This window comes from Pelodiscus sinensis, chromosome 7 (assembly GCF_049634645.1).
Source record: "Pelodiscus sinensis isolate JC-2024 chromosome 7, ASM4963464v1, whole genome shotgun sequence".
Classification (NCBI taxonomy): Eukaryota; Metazoa; Chordata; order Testudines; family Trionychidae; genus Pelodiscus; species Pelodiscus sinensis.
This window is the reverse complement of record NC_134717.1, coordinates 7514310-7535444: the sequence shown is the minus strand read 5'-3', so window position 1 is coordinate 7535444 and position 21135 is coordinate 7514310. Positions and strand designations below refer to the sequence as shown.

The 21135-nt window shown below is 44.7% G+C and overlaps 1 protein-coding gene across 6 annotated transcripts in view; it reads right to left on the bottom strand.

The window, feature by feature from the left end:
- The window catches only part of GLI2 (GLI family zinc finger 2), a 278389-nt gene that overhangs the window by 31361 nt on the left and 225893 nt on the right, over nt 1-21135 (bottom strand). For all 6 annotated transcript variants that reach the window (XM_075933075.1, XM_075933077.1, XM_075933073.1 and 3 more), the window contains 3 exons: nt 20051-20242; nt 4843-5044; nt 2416-2629 (listed from right to left, as the gene is read on the bottom strand). In XM_075933075.1, coding sequence (XP_075789190.1) covers nt 2416-2629; nt 4843-5044; nt 20051-20242 — 608 coding nt within the window. The remainder of the gene's footprint in view (nt 1-2415; nt 2630-4842; nt 5045-20050; nt 20243-21135) is intronic.

Genomic DNA, 21135 nt, shown 5'->3' with positions numbered 1-21135 from the left:
AGAGTGCAAGAGAAAGAAACACACACAGAGAGAAAATAAGGAAAGAGGGAAGGCTTGTAAAAACCAGTTGTACATATGTACCAATGCATTTCCCTCTCAGAACTGCCCTAGACCATGTCAAATTTGGCAAATTGTTGTTTAACAATCACACTGTCACCCTTCCTCCCCAAAAAGCAGCAATGGTTTATTACTCCAAAAACGATGAAATGTCAGTGTAAGAAACAGTATAGTTTCTATACTCTGGTTTCATGAGGTGTTTCCTTTTTACTGTGTGTGTACATGAGAAAGGAAGTACATATTTGGCTGTGCTCTGGAAAAAAAAAATAAGAGAGGCTACAAGAGAAAAAGCAGAATATCGCACAAATGCACACACAACAGCCAATGAAATGAAATATTAAAACTGTAATTACATTGCTGTTAATTGCTCAAGATCCATACAATATTTATGTAAATGGGCATCCCACTTCCACCACCTATATTATTTTGGAACTCAGGTTGCTTAGGAATGAAATAAAGTGGAAGACAACAAAACTAGTCAAATGACCCTTCAATAACAAACCAGAGTGTGCAGACCAGCATCCAAGAGATACTCTAGAATAATAAACTAGGCTGGATAGTCCACTCCAGAACAATAAAATACAACAGTAAACTGAAAAAGGTATGTAATGGGGTGAAATAATTCTTCTGATAATGACTCAGTTGTAGTTTAAATTTCTAACTAGAGACTAAGAAGTAAAAATGATTAAAAATATGCCACGTGTATTCACTAATATTCAGCTTGTGTGTTTACTCGGGGCATACATTTACTTGGTGTCAGTGTATTCATTGTGCATGACTAATTTTGAAAATTCGGCCCAAAAGCTTGTAAAACTGGCAATAAAAATATCAATACAATTTATGCTCTGACCAATTGTTCATTTCACAAATTTCTTCCAAACATTATTTGAAAAGTGAGGGGTTAAAATTCCTTTAGAATGGGTTTCTAAAGTGAAACACAGACCCTCCTGTAAGCACAAAAGGGATACTGAGATCTTATGCGGCCATCAGTCTTAAGATGTTTTGCTTTCCGTGTCTTCGCAAACTCAGTGAGGGAAAGAATATGGTGTGTTAAAAAACATCTCCAGGATTCACAATGTAAGTAGAGGAGCTGGTCAAATAAAGGGAAAGCCAACTAGTGAATAAACTACTTCAATTTGATTCACTGCTGCTAGACTCCAATATAGTAAAGTGCTTAAGCATATGCTTAGGTTCCTTTGATTTTAATGGAACCTAAGAACTGAACTGTTTCGCTAATAGGGATCGACATATACATATGTTAAGTGCTTCGCTGAATCAAGGCCCTAGAGGGTCATAATATGTTATTTACAAATATACACACGGCTGCTTCACTGTCATAAAAAATGTTTTGTAGTTGTATCAGTTTGCTGTTCACTGTTTGTCACGCTCCTGTTGGGAGAAGTTTCAGTCCAGTCAAGGAGTAGAAAGTGTAACATGACCAGTCACACAAACATCAGAATCACCATGAACATGGGTGAAATCCTGACCCTACTGAAATCAATGGGAATTCAGGGGCCATGTTCCCCTTAACTGATCTACTTGTAACCCATCGATGAGTCTTTGCACCCCACCCGGAACACATTTATGGGACTGCTTGACACCCTAGGTGGGACACCCTCATCTTGCACTGATGAACAATGGATACATGAGCAGAATTTAGGAAAGGCAAGAAAAACTTAAACCAAGAAAAATCCTGAGATTTTTCCCCTCAGATTTTCAGATGCATGGAGCACCCACAATGCCACATAAAGCCAATGAGAGCGGAAGATGCTCAGAACTAGTGACGTGAATGGGTAACAAGTTAACTGGGTAATGGTTGCCGGGTAATGGTTAGCTGGTTACCTGGGAAGCATCTTACGGAGGGCTACTCCTGGGGCTGGGAGCTGGAGTAGTGAGATCCCGCCAGTCAGTTAACCGGTTAAACATTAGGTTAAGCTAATATTTAACAGGTTAACTGACTAACTGGGGGTATGTCTAGACTACATGGCTCCGTCGACGGAGCCATGTAAACTAGTTTACCTGACATAGTCAACGAAGCGGGGATTTAAATAATCCCCGCTTCATTAAAATAAAAATGGCTGCCACGCTGTGCCGACAATCAGCTGATCTGGCACAGCGCGGCAGTCTAGATGTGGATTGGTCGATAAGGGAAGCCTTTGTTGACCGCTCCCTTATGCCTCGTGAAATGTAAATCCCCGCTTCATTGACTATGTCAGGTAAACTAGTTTACATGGCTCCATCGACGGAGCCACGTAGTCTAGGCACACCCTGGGATTTTACATCCCTCCTCAGAACCTCTAAAAACCAGGCCCTATCTGCCGGTATGACACACATCACATGACCTGAGCTGGCTCCTACCTGATTTGAGTCTGAGATGCAAGTGTTGTTGTTACTGATTTGAACAGGCGCGGGGTTGACAGAGATAACCGCCATGTGTGGTCGTGGCGGGAATGTGGGCGATGGCTGAATCAACGGAGGCGTGTGTCCAAATGCGGAGCTCAACCCTCTTTGCTGGCTCAGGATCTGCTGGTAAGTCACTGGGTTAAGGGGATGGGGGAAGCTGAACGCTGGACTGCAATAAATACAGAAAGAGAGCAGGACAAATTACAAGGAGAAGTTATTTTAAAAAAGAGTTAAAACCTTGAATAGTGATTGGAGTAAGGGTAGAACTTCCTGCGGATTATGGACAGAGGATAAGGTGCAGAAACTAGATTTTCTTTTATCTTCCATGTCAGATGCTAGGGAATATTTTTAAAATTGGTCTCATCTGTACTTTGGTATATTGATGGCCTCCTTGTATTTACTCACATTGCTGCTGAAGATTTCTTTGTTATGGTGCTTGAAAAGAGTGGGTTACAGTGGGAAGGGGTACCCCATACCTCTTGCTTTGCAACAATGCAAGGTTTTTCCCAGGTAGCCCTCTTTTGCAACTTCCCAACTTGTGAGCACAAGAGAAGTCACCTGGCTCTCAGGCACAAGTTGCAGCAGGAACATTTTAAAAAAATCAGTGTCACCGTTTTAAAGATAGGAAATGTCCCCTGCATTTAGGGGACCTCTAAAATGTGCATCCCTTCTCCTACAGGTCACTAGTTCAACTCTGATGTTGATCATCCTAACCAGAAATCATTCCCATCTAATGGTTATTCGGTTGCCAGTGTGGTTTCAGACCAGGATGTAGTAGACAAGGTATTCACCCCATAAAAACGACCATCTGAACTGTCAGCTTTACTGGTAGTGTTCTTATTCTACTCCTATCAAATCTGGCACTTCAGGGGCCGATCCAATGATCATTCGTACACGTTACTTTACTCACGAGCGAAATTACCCATTGGCACAACTGCTCACAGGACTGGGCTTTAATTAACAGCATGTTCACGATTTGATTGGCAATAACAAATCTGACAGCGCAATTAAGGCTGCTTCTATGCAAAACCAGTTAACAAAACATAACCAAAAAAGCAAAGGGCAAGTCACTACCCTGTTAAAAAGGCTAAATAAATGTCAATGGCTAATGACATAATAAGAGCTTATGACAGGCACTGTAGAGCAACTGTTCTATATAACTGAGCCATCAGAAAACTCACTTTATAACATATGACCATCCCTCTGTGGTGAATTGCATTAATTTGTGTCTCTGAAGCCACTGATTTGACTTGTGTGTGGTTAAAAATTCTAAAAAAGGCAGAGTGTACACAATCTATTAGCGGTGAAATTGTTTTCTATGTATGACACACACTTGAGATTTATGATCTATCCTGTAAATACATATTACATGGTTCTGTTAATGTCTAGAAGCTACTTCTTAAGGGTTATGACCCCATTGTGCAATATACAGAGATATAATAAAAAGTTTATAGTCCAGGTCTAAGCCTAGAGACTTCAGGCTGATGCATTAGACCGAACTCATGGAAACAGTGGAACAATTGTGATGAATAGTTAATATTTTGCAGTTTCCTACAGCTCGATTTATAAGTACTTCAAGAATTTTACCTAACAGCTTCTCAAATAATGTTTCAACTTGTTACTAAACATACGCTCAATCAATTTTTAGGCATGCGTCGCTTCTATGAACTTTTGCATTTCTTTCTAGGTGCCCATAAGAACATTATTAATAGGAAAAGCTGTACCTAACTTCTCAGTAGTCAAAATAATAATGCTACAGCATGAAACCTGCCTTAAGCAGCTACTCAAGGAGCTGTTTCTTTAAGGAAAGTGTTTTCTAATTAAGGATGGAACAGAATTTTACTCATGAGCCTAGATTTTGAAAAATCGGTTAGACTGTTGTATTCATACAGGAATTAATTGGTTTAAATCGTGGCCAATACATTCCGGGATACTTTGGGGCAGTCTTCTCAGATGTGAGATTTCCTAATAAGGCCAGTCAAGCCATTCACAGCAAACATTTTAGTAGATGAATTTAGCCTCTCTTGTGCTAGCAAAGAGGCATGAGCATATTATTATTATTATTAACAGAAATCTGACAACCAGTAGTCCCTCCCTGAAAAATATATACACTCTAAAGCAGCATCATATCTACCGTAGCAGAAGAAACAGGCTAACTGTAAATTACTCTTCCACATGCATGAAATCAAAGAGAGGTTTCTTTTTAATATACAACACAGACCCACCATACATACATTTTGGGAACATGGTTCCATACAATCCTAGATGTCCAAAGCTTAAAAGGCTCATTTTGTACAGCTTTAGCTCTGACAATGAGGTAATTAAATAGGCGCAAGATAAAAGCAGCCAAAAATCTAAATGCAGCTGCTCAAACTGCTTTACCTTATTGCCCCTGCAGATAAATGGCCATAAGAGCCACTAGCAGCAGAACTACTTCTGGAGTTATTAATATAAGCCACCAGGGAGTTAGGGGAGGTCCGGATCATTGTCTGGAGATCAATGCTAGCATCAGACAGCGGGGATATGGAGAGGGCTCGCTTTCTGCTTAATCTCGGCGTCACCCTGGGGCTTGAAAATCTTGACACTGTAGGAAAGAAAAAAAAGTGCCTAGTTAGACAAAAGCAGGCTTTACCGTTTCCGTTTTTATAGGAAGAAGAAATGAAAGCAGTTAACAGCATGGGACTTCGCCATGCAAAATTTATTTTAATGTTGGGAGTGGGGATTTGACTGGGCAACGTGTGGAAGAGTTGAGCATGCATACACACACATGCTCGTTCTCCATCGCTCTGTGACTCGCATGCACTACTGAAAGTCTATTTGTGTTGCCACTACAGTCGTTCTTGTAGAGGAGGAGAAGGAGGACCCAGGTGCGATAACTATAATAGGGATTCTTCTTTGAGGCACCTGAACTCAGATGCAGGATTTGGTTTTGCCAGATTTGCTAGCTCTCAGATGCCTAATTCCACCACACAGGGTCTTCTTGCAGCCTAGATTCAGCAAGGTACATAAACATGTGATTAACTTTGAGCATGTGAGTAATCCCATGGAGGTTGGCACGGTAGCTAACTGAATCAGGGTGAGTAAGTCCTTATCGTGGATTATCATTTTCTCACTTGCACTGACAGAAGTTCGGTGGCTTCCTCAGTGAAAGGAAGAGAAGTGTTAGGCCACCAGTTTCTTAAGCAAATAGGGCTCAATCATGCACACGTTCTTGGGGTCTGACTCATAGTCCACTTAATTCAATGGGAGTCTATGGACTCTATGGAATTTGAATTGACTTCTATGGAATTTGAATGAGGCCATGTCTTCACTTGCTGTGCCGGAGATCGATCGCCTGGCGTTTGATTTAGCGGGTCTAGTAAGGACCCCCTAAATTGAACACGGAGGGTGCCCCCTCGTCAGCGCTGGTACTTTTACTCCTGCTGGAGTAAAAGAAGATGACTGGAGCAGCCCGTTGACCTCCTGCTGTGGATATGGCACAAAGCTCAGCTTAAGGGATGCAACTCCAGCTATGTAAATAACAGTGTGTAAATACTGTTATTTACATAGCTGGAGTTGCATCCCTTAAGCTGATCTTCCAGGTCTAGTATAGACCTGGCCTGAGGCCCTTGTTGCATTATCAAAGCCTGCAGGATCTGCTGTCTACTTCAGGGCAGGGACAGTCTTCTTGATGTGTGTTGGCTACACAGCACCTAGCCCAGCGGAGACCTGATCCATAAAGGGGCTCAGAAGTGCTATATAATACACATTCCAAAGAAATAACACATCCATAACCGTGATTTTACTCATTTTGATTTCCTAAGAAGAAGAAGAAGCACCAGTAGCCAGAATTTTCATCTAAATGAAGAGTCAGAAGGGCAAATACCTAGATGTTCATTCACTAGAGGAGCCTGGGCCCATTTTTAACTCGTTTTAACTGAAAATAATTAAGAGACGTATTTATTTTGTCAAATATTAGCTAGATGCTGTAAGGCTACAGAAGAGGCACTGCATTCTTTCCGAACTGGGAGGTTTTTAATGCCTGCTTTAAGGGCCCAGCTGCTCACAGTGATGACTATGGAAGCACTTAGTGCAGGCACCTCCAAGATCATGTGTCCCACATTTTACATTCAAAGGGACTGCGTGGCTCATCAAGGTGACAATGGGACACACTGCCCTGTGTGTATCATCCTTCGCAGAGCTGTCTGGAAAATGGGGGGCGAGCTAGGTGAGGTAAGCATTGATTCCCATACGATGACGGTTTGGGGACTTACGTTAAATGGAGTGGAGGCCCAAGTCTTAGCAGAGGGGCAACGTTCTTACCAAAAACCACCATAAAAATGGGCAAGGGTTGGCACCCTTGTTGGCAATCGCAGAAGAGAGGCTCTACTGAATGAGAAAAGAGGGAGAGATGTAGCGAGCGTCTTGTGTTCACTTGCACACACTTGTGAATACTTGGGGGAGGGGCAAAGTGGAAGGACCAAGAGTGCTAGAAGCACAGCATGGGGAGAGAGGCTGGCTTCAGGCTGCATGTAGGGAAATTGCTTGCCTTGGTTTCATTCCCTGGAGAGCAGAGTGCTGCCATCTCCGGCGCTGTCAATCAGCACTTTGCGCCAGCACTAAATTAACTTAAAATTACAAAGGGAAAAGCCCCGGAAGATTACTCTGAGCATGGTGTTTTTTCAATGACTTAGTGGTAAGAAAACTGGACTGGAAAAGCACCATATCACAGCAGAAGGAGAAGCTTAGACATGGTGTCTCTGCTTTTGTCCAGGAGAGGGACGGAAATGAAAAGGGCAGTAGCACGATGCTGAGAATCCAGTTAATGAAAGAGGTGAGACTCTGGGAGCGCAGAAAGTAAATTAATAGTTTTAAGAAAGCCTATTTGACAGCTCAAGCACAAAGTGAAGGCTCTTGCCTCTGAGGAGCCTTCCAGAGCCAGGGCCCTGTTAACAATTGTCAGTCAGGCATGTAGGCATTTCCACCTTATTGGATTCCGGATGTGGGAGTCTGAAATAAATAGAGAGCTACGACTAGACTAATTTGAACTCTCCCTGCACTTCGATGTAATTAGTGATTGGAATATGCGACTTGAGGGGGCGCATCCTCCCCTGACTTACAACATCTCTACCTCAGTGGGGCTGCACAGGTGGTAGTCAGGGCAGAATTTGGGTCTGAGCTTTGCTAAATATTAAAGAATCAGATCCAAATGTTTGGCTGAGGCCTATCTACATTTGGAACTGTTAGTCACTCCGAAAGTGGTGGGTGCAGCATATGTACTGTGGTTGATCACCTAATTGCCTAGGTGTTTATATTTAGAACATGCCACTGCCGTGTAATCCAAAATGGCTGCCTGCTAGGCTCCTGATCACTCCTGCAAGGAGGTTTAATAGTAGTTCGAATTAGGAGCTTTAATTCAAACTACCTAGTCTGTGCCGCGTGTAGCTGCGGGCAGGTAGTTCAAACTACGGGGCATTTAAAAATGGCGGCGCCTGGGAATATGCAAATGAAGCCCAGGATATTTAAATCCCAGGCTTCATTTGCAAATTCGAATGCCTACATTAGCCACCCTAGTTCGAACTAGGGTGGCAGTGTAGACATACCCTAGGTGAGAGTGAAGTGTGGCAAATTCTTTCTTTTCCACCAGCAGTCTCTCCAGAGTCCCTCTCTCACAGGGAGCTTGTGAGGATAATTATATTAAAGACTATGAGTGGTCCTGTGGCAATAATAACTCCCGAAATAACTATTTCGAAATAGCGTGTCCACACTACAGGGAAGCTTCAAAATTAGTCCAAGGAAGGCTCCCATAATGTGGACGCACTATCTCAACTTAGAGCCCCAGGAAGCACTGGGGAGTAATTACTTTGAGTGACTCTGGGGAGTAGTAATTTCAAAATAGCAGCAGAGAAGTGTCCACACTACCGCTATTTTGAAATAAGCGTTATTCCTTGTGGAAAGCAGGAGTTATTATTTTGAAAGAACATGCTTGGTCGTGTGGACGTTCCACTTGTTACTTTGAAATAAGGGGAGTTATTTCAAAATAACTCCCTAGTGTAGACCAGGGCTTAGAGACTAACCAAAATATACAGAATCATGAAGATACAGCTGAAAGAGAACCTACTGTAGAAGGTTATACAACGGAAGTTACAGCTATTCGGGCATATGTGCAGAATGAATGATGAGAGAAACGTTAAGACCCTGGTATTCGGCATAATGGATGGTCCGAATAGGAGAGGCAGACCCCACAGAGAATGGGTAGATGATATAGTAGATTGGTGCAGAGCTAGTCTACAGAAACTAAGCCACTCCGCACTGGACAGGGAAAGATGAAAGGAAATCGTGAGGGCGGCATTGGACACCAACGGGCGTTGAGCCCATAGTTGTTGATGATGATGATGAGTTTTCCTGGGCAGAACCCACTTCCTCAGATGAATTGGACTGGAAATAACAGAAACTAAGATCTATATATAACAGCAGAAGTAGTATCTGTCAATTGTAGGACCCGTGTTAATGAGTCTCTCTAAGGTGCCACAGGACTATTTGTTTTTAAAGTTATAGACTAACATAGCTACCCCTCTGAGATACAATTATTATTTACATAGCGCCAAATGTGTGGTAGGCACTTTCCAGGCAATTATGAGGAAAAGGTCCCAGCCTTGCAGACAACACATAGATGAGGGGTAGTGAGATGGGATGTAACAAAAAGCAAGGTAGAATGCTGGTTCCATGAAATGTGTGCTAGATCTTAAAGCTGGTCATTTAGTTAACCCTTCCTTGAGATGTGTAGTAAGATTTCACTTCACTGTGATCTACTGTCCCTGTTTTGTACTGATGTATTGATGTGCACTGCACTTCCACACCTCATGATAAACGGATTTTATGCTCACAACACGCCTGCGTGAGAGGGAAGAGCTGTACCTATCCTTGTTTTACAGATGTGGACCTGAAACACAGATAAATTAAGTGACTTTCCCAAGATCACACAGGAAATCCGATCCAGGTTTGGGAACCAGACTTCTTGAGTCTCAAGACGGAGTCCAATCCACAGACCATACTATCTCTCTGATGTATAGGAAGCATTTGGACTGACTTTAGACAACTCCTTTCTGTACTTCCATTTCACTGTTTCTCCTCAATCACAAGGTGAAATTGCACCTTTGCTGTGGGTAATGGTATGCAACCAAGGGATCCAACCACTCTTGTCAGTACTCTGTGCCTTCTAAGTGGCAAGCGGGGGATGGACAGGCAGTTTTAAAGATGCAAATGCATTATGGATGCAAACTTAAAAAAAAAAAAAGGAAGTCTGCTAATAGCAATAAAAACACTATAGGATTTGTGTGAACCCATTTGAATAGTGAAGTCTACCATGGTGCTGCTATTCCTGGTCTGATGAGAAGGTAAAAAATAAACAACACATGCTGAGACTGGCTAGAACCAAAAAGTGAGAAGCAACCATAGCCAGACTTTGGCTATATATCTGAAACTCTGCAGATGCCCCCTTAAAATTCAGGTCTAAATACACTATCTTGCAGCCAAACAACTCCAAACTTCAGAAATGTTCCAATCTGGATTCAGATCAGAAGACTGAGGTTGGGGCCTCACTCTAAACACAAAAGAAAAGGCCAAATGTCTTATGTAACTCTTCGTGTTTAGAGAGCGGCCCCACCCTCAAAGTTCGGCTCTGGATCCAGACTGGAAAATTCTCAAAAAGCCTGGGATGGTTTAGATGCAAAAGTAGTTACACACACGTAGGAACTGGAGGTAGCATAGTCAAATGGCTGAAGCATTGGCCGGGGACTCCTTTTCTCAACTCTGCCATTGATCTACTCTGTGACCTCTAGCAAGTCATTGCACGCTGCTATTTCTTCTCCCACCATTTGCTTTGCCCATTTAGATTACTAGTATTTGGCCGGGGGGTGTGTGGGGGGAGGAGTGGTCTGTAAATATCTGTTTGTACAGCACCTAGCACAACAAGGCTCCACTCTCAATTGGGGCCTAAAGGTGCTGCTACCTTACAAATTATATCTATCTATAGATACTGCTTTCTGCATTTGCATTCCCACAGTCTTCCATTCCTACAACAGAAGGAAGCAGGCCACATTTGACAGTCATATTTATCTCTGTTACTCCTACACCTCAAGGGAGATCTGTTTATTAATGTGCCACTTCCCTTGATAAATTACTAAATAGAAAGAAAAGTCTTGTACTCATTTCTCGCTGCTCCTTCCAGTGATTTATGTCCACAGTGCCGGATCAGCCATCGGTCCCCATTAATCTGAAGACGGAAGAAGTCCTGATGTCCAACAGAAGCTCTGGGTTTATTGGTGCAACCAGCCAGCGCACCCTTGACTGCACATAGGTAAATTCTTTTTTTTCCACCCCCCCTTCTCTGTGTAAAACTCTGCTGGAAGCTGTCAGATTCTGCAAGCTGGGCTGGGACTTTTCCAGCATAAATCAAGTAACATGCATTTTATTAGTGTCTGCTCTAATTTAGATCTTCCCGATACTATGGGATGTGTAAAGTATTTTGATAGAGGGCCTAGGAAGCAGGGTGTATGTTTTGCACGAGAGTCTCTCTGATGTTATGGGTTTTCACACCTAACTCTGACCTCAAATCATGTTGCACACGAATGATTCCTCTTCCAGCGCAGACAGCAAGTCAAAGTACCCAAGAAGGAAGGTGGCTACTGGCGAGGTGATGCACAGTCTGTTTTACTCCACAGAAAATAAGCAGTAACACCAGGGCCAGCCCACAACATTTTGGCACCTGAAGCGGGGAGCTCAAATGACTCTCCCGTGACCCCTCGCTTGGGCCAAAACTTTGAAAGGTCTCAATTCTGCCTTCTTCCTGTTCTACTCTTCTCATGGTCCTGCTCTGCTACCTACCCCAATAAAGGAGAACTAACAACTTAAAATGCCTTGTTCAAAAAAACACTTAACTTTCAGAGCAGAGAGAATACATATGCACCAGCAGCAGACACAATTTTCTGCACTCTGGTTCCTCATAGTGCCCCCCTCACAGTCTGGCACCTGAGGCAGCCACCTCAGCTCACCTCACGGCAAGGCCAGCCCTGAGTAACACCAGGAGAAGAAAAACCTAGCCATGATAATTAGCCAAAGCATGTAATTATTAGCACCATGGACGTTGTTAATAACCCTAACCTGCACCACTTTCCAATGCAAGTACATGGCACGTTTCTTTGCTAATAGAAACACAGAGCAACAGGCCTGTTTAGCTACAAAGACGATGACGAAACAACGTACACTCTACCAAAACAAACCACTTTGCTTCACATGCTTTCCCTTCTGGGAGAGGATTTGAGAACAAACACCACCTGGCCGCTGTGTATTCACACTGCGCTACTGGACGGCCCTCAGGTTCTGTGCTGAAGAACACAGAATGAAGTATATAGTGCAGAGCGGGATAATAGTATTGGCCTCATCTAGCCCCTTAATGCCCTGCACACCGTTATTAGATGACAAGCAGCCAGACAAATAATCAAGACGAGACAGACACCTTGGGCAGGTATGTGTGTGGGAGCGGAACTTGGGACTTCTGGATGCAAAGTGTGAGCTTCTACTCCCCATGACACCTTCCAATGAAAATGTCAAGGCACTTCCCAGACACTAGATAAGCCCCGTGATATCTTTGGAAGCAGGTAAATATTGGCACCACTTTTCAAAACACCAAGACAGAAGAGGCAGGGGCTATTTCACTGGCCAGGCCCCCTCCTGCAGCCACTCCTCCTGATGGTCCTGGGCAAGCAGGCAATAGTGTCATTTCCCTTCTCGGTTCCTCAATAATTCAAAATAGGCTTGTGTCTAACCACAACGACCCTTAAAATAAAGTCTCCCACTGTGCATAGCCCTTCCTCCCCGAGGAGCTGTTTTCCTGCTCTCCCAGCACTCACACCCCAAAACCGGGTTTTTCTGGGGGTAGTTACTTGCTCCCTGTAGCCTCTGCCTCCCTGAGAACTTATTCTCTCTCTCTCTCCAGGGCTGGCAGCTTGGCATCTTCCCGCTGTTCTTCACTAGGGCCAGATGATCCTTAATTGGGAGTGTCTACTTAGGAACCAGTGATGGCTGACCACGGGCTTCTGACCCTGAAGAGGCAAGCCAGCCTGTTGCAAGCAGTTTCAATGTGAAACTGTCAACATATCCCTTTCAAACTCTCAGAAATTCTCATGAGAAGGGGAAAACCGCTCCCCACTCAGCTGTACGAAACATTCCTCAGGCCAGACTGCCAGTCGACAGCAAAGCGAGACGCTCCCAAGAGATGTGACTGCTCCAGTCAGTAGGTATCACTCTCACCCAACTAATGAATAGTATTCCTAGCCGGGGTGGTCTTGTTCCTTTAGGAGAAAGCCCTGTCTCTTCTCCATCAGTGGAAGTTGGATTGGAGCTTCTTCTACCTCTTCTACTTCAGCTTGAGATATAGTTAATGGGAATCTTTCTGCTGCCTTGATAGACTTTGGAGCAGGAACATTAGGCGCACTGGTTGGGAAAAAATATTTTCGGGTAATTATTTCCCTCCCCAAAACTCACACAGCTCTAGTATTTTTTTTGGGGGGGGAGGGGGGAACCCTTCATGGCCTGATCTTAATTAGTGCTTAGAATTAAAGATAGTGAACATCTCTCAAGATCAAGTCCAAAGTGCATGAGAATTACGAACTCAGCTTTTGTTAAAGTTAGAAAGATTTTATTATGCCTCCCTGAGAACTCTAGAATGTTTCAACCATATTCTCTACCTGTCTGCCAAGGAAGCCATATCACCAATAGCACCTCAATTATCCAGTGACCCCACTGACAGTAAAAGCAGAAAAAGACTGGCGAGTACAGTGGATGAGAAGCTGGATATGAATTAACAGTGTGCCCTTGTAGCCAAGAAGCAGTGCCCAGCTGGAGCTCAAATCCCAAACTCCTACCCCAGTCATGAACCCCAAGCCCTTGCCCTAACCCAGAGCGCCCCTGGATCCAAATGACATCCCAGAGCCTGCACCTAGAACGCCCTCCTGCACCCCAACTGCCTGTCCCAAGAGTAGCTCAGAGCCCCTCTCACACTCCAGATCCTTTAATCCAAGACCAGAGACTGTACCTCAACCCTCTGCCCCAGCCTGATGAAAGTGAGTGAGGATGGGCAAGAGAGGGAGGATGGAGTGAGCAGGGGCGGGGCCTCGGAGAAGAGGAGGGAAGGAGGCGGGGCCAGGGTATTTATATTTGAGGTAGATCTTGGATTGCCCTTAAATTCAAAAAGTGATCTCATGCTCAAAAAGGTTGGAGACCCGTGCTCTACACATAGCCAGAAGCCCCAGTTATCACGAGCTGAACTCTAGAGATAAGAAAAGAAATGAAACTGACATATTTTAAGGCTTTTAAAATGACCTGAAATGTCTTTCTGATACGTACGAACTAGCTTTAAAAAGACATTAAAGTCAGAAGGATCTTCAAGGAGTAAAAGCAAGTGTTTTTGTATCCCCCTTGAAAGTTGTGACTCTCCCCTTCCCAAATTGTATATAAATATCCCATTTCTAGACTAGCAATCTAGGTTCTAAGATTGGACCCTAAAGGTCTCACTGGTGTAGGATTAAATCTTGTCCCATCCTGGGCATGGGGCCAATCTAAATCTGGAAGGAAATTCAAGATTCGTGAGTAAAGGAGGAAATATTTCTCTGGCAGTTTATTATACAGTGCTGCAATTTGTCACGTGTCAGTTTCCTTCTTTATCTACAAATCTGCAATTTTAGACTGTCCCAAGAAAGAAATGTCAGTGACAAGTTTTAGGTTCAGTCTCAGTTTAAGGTTCAGTCTCATCTTAGCCAAGACAATTTTACACACACAGACACCCCCCGCTTTACGATCGCCTTTTGGATAGTATACAAATAGGAGAGGAAGCCGTTTTTATAACGCAGGATTTCAGTCCTCTTTGCAGAAATGGAAATGGTATCACCACATCTCAGCTTAATGTAAGCAGCAGCCAACTGCAGAAGTCTCAGGATAACCAGTTCCTTATTCCCTTCTTTCCTTCTGTACAGCATCACACATCTTACTTTGACTGCAGCAGATGCTGAATATTTGTTCAGGTACCAAGTGCTGCCCTTGGACTGGGGATGCAAGTGATTAGTCGACTATCCAGGAAGCATATGTGTATCACATAGTTGACTAGTGACTCAACTAGTCGCTTCCCCTCCCTCTCCCCCTTGCTGCCTCTATCTTTAGAAATGTGTAAGAGCCCCAGGGCTTGCGTGTGCTTTGCCTGAGTCCCCCACTGACCCTATTCTCCCGGTGCGCTTAGTCCCTTCTTGTATATTTCAAAAGCAGGGAGCACAGGGCTAGAGGGGGACTGCTTGAGTCCCATGCTGTCCCTGTGCTACCCACAGCGTTTCCACCTTTGAAATGTAGCAAGAGCTGGTGAGGCTTTTGCTACATTTCAAAGGCAGAGGTGCCCTTATCGACTAATCAAATAGTCGATGCAAATTCCATCGACTATTCGATTAGTTAATTAATCTAAATTTAACATCCCTACCCTAGACCCTTACTTTTTCATTCCCTGGGGCCCTAGAAGGCTTTACGGTTTGAGGAATTCAAATGCTTCCCTAAGATCCTTGTTGAAAGGCTACATTTGTCTATTCCCTGTCCACCAGGTGACTGTTTAGAAGGCCTAAGCTGCAATATAAATTGGAATCATAAGAAACCACAGTCCAGGAGGATTCCTTCCTGAGTCGGCACCTCTGGGATGTTTGTGGGCTCTCTGTTTTAAATGTTTTTTTCTGGGCAGGAGAAAAAGTGTTGCTGTCTTTGATTCCAGTTTCGCAGTCAAATCACAATTTCACGTCAGGTGCAATTAAAAGCAGTGCTATTAAAGCAAAGCGCTGTAATGTGACCACTACACTCTTTATTCAGCAGGGATGTTAAAATGCATGTAACTGGCTACCTGTGTAACCGCTGAAAATTTCCGCGATTGCACGGTTCGACGCGGAGTGGCAGCCAGCTCCCCAGGAGCTGGTGCATGCTGGGAGCTGGCTTAAAAGCTGGCTCCAGGCATGCACCAGCTCTGCCTGCCACCCCGCTCCCAGGGAACTGGATGCTTTTAAGCCAGCTCTCCATGTGTACCGGCTCCTGCCTGCCACCCCATTCTGTTGTCTCTGTATCAGGAACTGCGGGTAGCCTTCTGGTTAACCAGTGAGCTCATGTTTATCAATTACCCATTTAAATGGTTACCCTTGCTGTGCCTCAGTGCAGATGTGTTAGGGCAACAAATGTAGACATGCCCTTCGTTATCTCATAGACTCATAGACTTTAAGGTCAGAAGGGACCATTATGATCATCTAGTCTGACCCCCTGCACAGTGCAGGCCACAGAATCTCACCCACCCGTCTTAGAATAATCCTCTCACCTAGATCTCAGATATTGAAGCCTTCAAATACTTTGAAGGCCCCAAGATGCAGAGAATCCTCTAGCTGTGATCTGTGCCCCATGCTACAGAGGAAGGCGAAAAACCTCCACGGCCTCTGCCAATCTACCCTGGAGGAAAATTCCTTCCTGACCCCAAATATGGCGATCAGCTAAACCCTGAGCATGTGGGCAAGACTCACCAGCCAGACACCCAGAAAGTTCTCTAGTAATTCCTATCATCCCTCCATTGACCTATTTCCCACTGATAATGAATGGTCAATTAGTTACCAAGATCCTGTTATCTCATCAAACCATCCCCTTCATAAACCCATCTAGTTTAATCTTGAAGCCAGATAGATCTCTAGCAGTCACCCCAGGCATTTAACTAAAGCCACTGGAAGGCCCCAGACAAGAGTGCATGAAAAAACTACCATGGGCCGCCATCTTGCTTCCAAATGAGTCTGTTCATATGGCGGTGTTAAAATGAATACCTGTACTGTGTTCTGCAGTATTCAGGGCAATGAGAGGTTTTCTGCGTCCAATGTACATTTCCCAACCTTCTCCTCTCCTCTCCCCCCCCACTATTTTAACACAGCAGCTTTGTATTCTTGTACCAGATTGTGTTCATGTTCCCTTGTGGTGTTTAACTCTGCTATGCTCCACCCTAGAGTTGGCTGCACTTCAGGGGAAGGTGAAGTGATTCTTGTAAATTTTTTAAGGCAACCTGGGGATCTTTTGGAAAGAAAGGCCCTCTGTGAATGTAAGATTTTATTCCAACTGCACGCCTGTATTTATTGTGTGCTCTTGATATCCCTGCATCAAAAGAACATCCCGTTTTATTACTAAACAATCTACTTAGGTACCATATGGCCATTTATTATTGGAATAATCTGTTCAACAAACAAGGAGTGGCGGGTTCAGCTTCTGAAATTTTGGTTTCAGAATGAGCCATTTCACTCCAGGTGACTTGCAATTCCCTCAGCACATGCGACCCTGAAACCAAGCGGCGGTGATCAGACAGAGCTACTGAAAACAGCTCTTTAAACCAGCCAGCAGAACATGAATTAGGAAAGACAGACATTGCCAAACCCATTTTATGGGGCTCAGCCCCCAATTTAGTAAAGCACTGAGCATGCAGTTGTCCCTCCAAGTTTAGCAAAGTCTTCGTTTTAAGCATGTTTTTCAGACCCATTGACTTCAAGCAAGTTTGTGAATTAGCTCCCTGTAGACCCAAGCTCCCTGCTAGTGGCTTGGCTGCAGGGAAGATAAATCAGATCATCCAAACATAATCAGAGAATGAATCCCAGACTAATGGATACAACTCCACATGTGCACTGCAGATTTTTTTGCAGGGCCTGCTGCTTTTCACATGCTTTTCTTTGAAACGGCCTTGTGGAATTTCACTTCAAGTCTTCATTTATTTCCATCATTGCTTGATCATTTTGTTTCTGTGAATGGAACCCAGAGGTTTACAGATGGACCTTCCAGTCACTGATCAAGAAAACTTCCTGAAAGACTCAAAAGAATGCCCTTGCCAGGGTTCAGTGTTTGACAAAACTCAACCCTCTTGTGAGAGACGGTCATAAGCGTCGCTGCATGGAAGTAGGGACCTTGATTTACTCTAGACCTATCCTAGGAGAAGCCAGGTAGGAAGAGACTCTTCTGTCAAAGGGAAAATTCCAAACGACTTTATGATAAAAGATGGAGACTCAGTATCCTACAGGATGAGGACCCTGGTGCACTGAACGTCAGGAATATTATAAAAGCCATATTAATTTATCTAACCAGCTGTTTCTCTGGCACATCAAGGAGCTGCTGCGCTAATGAGGAGGCAGGAAGGGCAAGGGAATAAATGCAGAACTTGAAGACTAAGAGGAAAACTCAGAGCTGTCCCTTTTCATCCACTGAGGATAACACTAAACAGGCAAGACCACGAGGAAATTATTACTGACTACAAGCTGAACCTCTGAAATCTGGTACTCTCTAGTCTGGCAACATCCATGGTTGGCAGGACCACGGATATTGCTGGACCAGAAAGCCCGGCTGGGAGCAAGGGCAGCCAGGGTCAGGAGCAAACCCTTGGCCTGTGGCAGCAGGCCCGGTGGCCGGGAGCCTCTTCCAGGCCGGTGGCTGGGATCACGGCCCGGGCTGGCACGGCAGGGAGTGCAGCCCCGGTGCAGCTGGGAAGGCAGCCTCGGCTGGGAACGGAGCCCAGTGACTGGGACTGATGCCTCAGTGGGACCGGCAGCCTGAACCTTCACTGGTCCGGCGAACTCCCTGGTTCAGGACTGCTCAGGTCCTGAGGGTGCCACACCAGGGAGGTCCAATCTGTACCTGTTTGACTTTCTAACAACAAAAAACCTTAAGTTTTGGGCATCAGGGCTGTGATTGTGGGTAATGGCACAACAGTAATAGAGAGCAAAAAATGGTTTTAGATGTGGGGTATGTCTACACTGTGATCACAGCGTGTGATTTCTGCTTGCATGGTCAGACCTGAGCTAGTTTTAATCTAGCTTGCTCGGATACTGGAGCAGTGAAGCCATGGCAGCAGGGACTGCACAAACCCACTCAAAACTCCAGGTAAATACTTGAATGGTGGGCCCAACGGATGTCTGTGATGCTGCAGCTTCTCTTCTGTGGGTACCCAAATGAACCAGATTAAAGCTAGGTTGAGTACGACTACATGAGATGTGATTATACCTGATGCCTGCATTGTGGACATACTCTTAGGGTGTGTCAACACAGCAAAGTTATTTCGGAATAACAGACCAAGACTTCAAGAGGGTTCAAAAAAGAACTAGGTAAATTCATGGAAGTTAGGCCCATCAATGGCTTTTAGCCAGAATGAGTAGAAATGGTGTCCCTAGCCTCTGTTTGTCAGAGGATGGGAATGGGTGACAGAGGATGGATCTTGATGATTCCCTGTTCTAGTCACGCCCTCTGGAGCACCTGGCATTGGCCACTGTTGGAAGACAGGATACTGGGCTAGATGGATCTTTTACTCCAACCCAATATGACCATTCTTATGTTCTTGGGGAGTGAGATACCATGCAGCGGAAAATATCTTATATCTTAAAAAAAAAATCAGTGGAACCTAATCTGAAACTACGGCATGAATCATAACTGTAAGGGTATGTCTACACTAGCTCTTTAATTCGAGCTAGGTAGGCAAATGAGGGCAACCGGAGTTGCAAATGAAGCCCGGGATTTAAATATCCCGGGCTTCATTTGCATATTCCCGGGCGCTGCCATTTTTAAATCCCCCTTAGTCTGAACTAACTGCCCGCGGCTAGACGCGGCAGTTAAATGTTAATCTGAACTAACTCCTTGGTTTGAATTAGTTCAGACTAAGGGGGATTTTAAAATGGTGGCGCCCGGGAACATGCAAATGAAGCCCGGGATATTTAAATCCCGGGCTTCATTTGCAACTCTGGTTGCCCTCATTTGCCTACCTAGCTCAAACTAATGAGCTAGTGTAGACATACCCTAAGGTAATAACATGGCTGGGTTCGAGCCGTGAGGGCTCATGCTATGGTTATAATACAGGGCACAACTGTGAGGTCTCATGCTACAATTTCATGCCTTAACATGATTTTATTTCTTTTCAGGCTAACCCCAGTTCTGAATTTTCTGGGTTTAGAACGCCTGGTTCGGGGACAGTTGCAACATCCCTGTTATGATTTTTACCATGCACTTGCAACTTTTATTTCATGTAAACATCATGTTTGTTTGGGAATTTATATTACCGTAGGCCCCTGAGGTGCTTGTCAAGACTGAAGCCCCCTTGTGCCAGGCGCTGTGTAACACAGAAGAGGAGGCAGCCTGTGCCCCCAGAAGTTTACAGTCCAAACAAACAAGACCGATCAGGTGGGAAAGGAAACAGAGGCACAAAGAGGTGAAGCGGTTTATCTGGCATCACACTGCAGGTCACTGGCAGAGCAGTGAGGAGAGCCCAGAACATGCTGACTCCCGTGTATTTAGCAGCCAAGATGCCTCTCCAAATGGTCACAATTGTTTTTTGTAGCTGGAAAACTTTTTAAACTTCGCTTTTTTAAACCATTAACTTACAGCGCAGCCCCGAGGGTCACAGAATAATCACACACAGCTGCATCGGCTTTCATCCACTCGGAGAACAATTCTCTAGGCTGAAACAAACTTCTCCCAGCAGAGCCCTCTGCGAGCTGCTCCCAAGAAAGGGGCAGGCTCACTTCCTACTCACCATCGACCGGGCTGAGGTAATCATGAAGATGCGCCGCGCTGGCTGCTCCCCCACTCTGCATCAGGAGGTCCCCGTAAGGATTCGGATGGCTGGCCATAAGCGTCATCTGATGATAGTAGTCGGCAGGGTTGGCTCCTGGAGGGGGAGGGGGCAAACCAAAGAGGCCTCTCTCCTTTAGATGCTCGTGAGCCACTGTGGAGGCAGAGAGTGAGGAGACAAATATGGTGAAAACATTCTCACAGTAATTCAGAGTCCGGTGCTGACACGACACTCTGCCCCCCAACTCCCGAGTCCTTTTGCTACAACTCCGTTTGGTGCTTTAATGACGTGCGTTTGGGCGTGTTTCTGTGGACAAAAGGGGCCTCTGCATTCCTCTATTTCCGCAAATTTATAAACAATCTCTCATTCCCCCTTCTAATAATCCCTCAACATGAAAACAGAATTCACTGCAGGGTGAAGGCTGGAAGGCCCAGCCGGTCTACAGCAAAACTGCTGTGAGCATTCACTTCAGGGCCTATTAGCAAAGAAAAAGACAAGGCGAGTTCAGTTAACGACAGCAGCGCAAGGAAATTAAAGCCGAGAGCTAATGCAGAGAGCTAGGTTTAGTGTCTGGCAGCGTAAAACCATTTTGGCTGCCAAAGCCAATTACGCTCACTTTCTTCCCGCTGTAATTTTTCAACCCTGCCTCCCCACCAGCTCTCCATTAACTTATTTACCATGGCCTAACTCCCCCGCCCCCGACAATGCCCCTTTTAAAATGCCAAATAATGAAACTCACTTTGCAAGGCGGCGAAAAAAAAAAAAGTATGCAAGCAATAAAACCTCTCTGCGGTATGCTGAGCGCGGAGGTTTGGAATCTTAACACTTGCTTGGGTGAGCAGAACCTAATTAACAGGAACAGAAGAGCCATATTTTAAGGTAGGCATGTGCCTGTACCTATCCAAGGTACTTACGTGGCCCCAGTTACTGAAGCATCTAAACACTTCACAGTTTTTTGATGGATGTATCTTCAGCACGTTGAGGTGAGTTAGGAAAGTGCTATTTTTCTTATGTTACACACAGGGAACTGAGGCACAGAAAGGTTA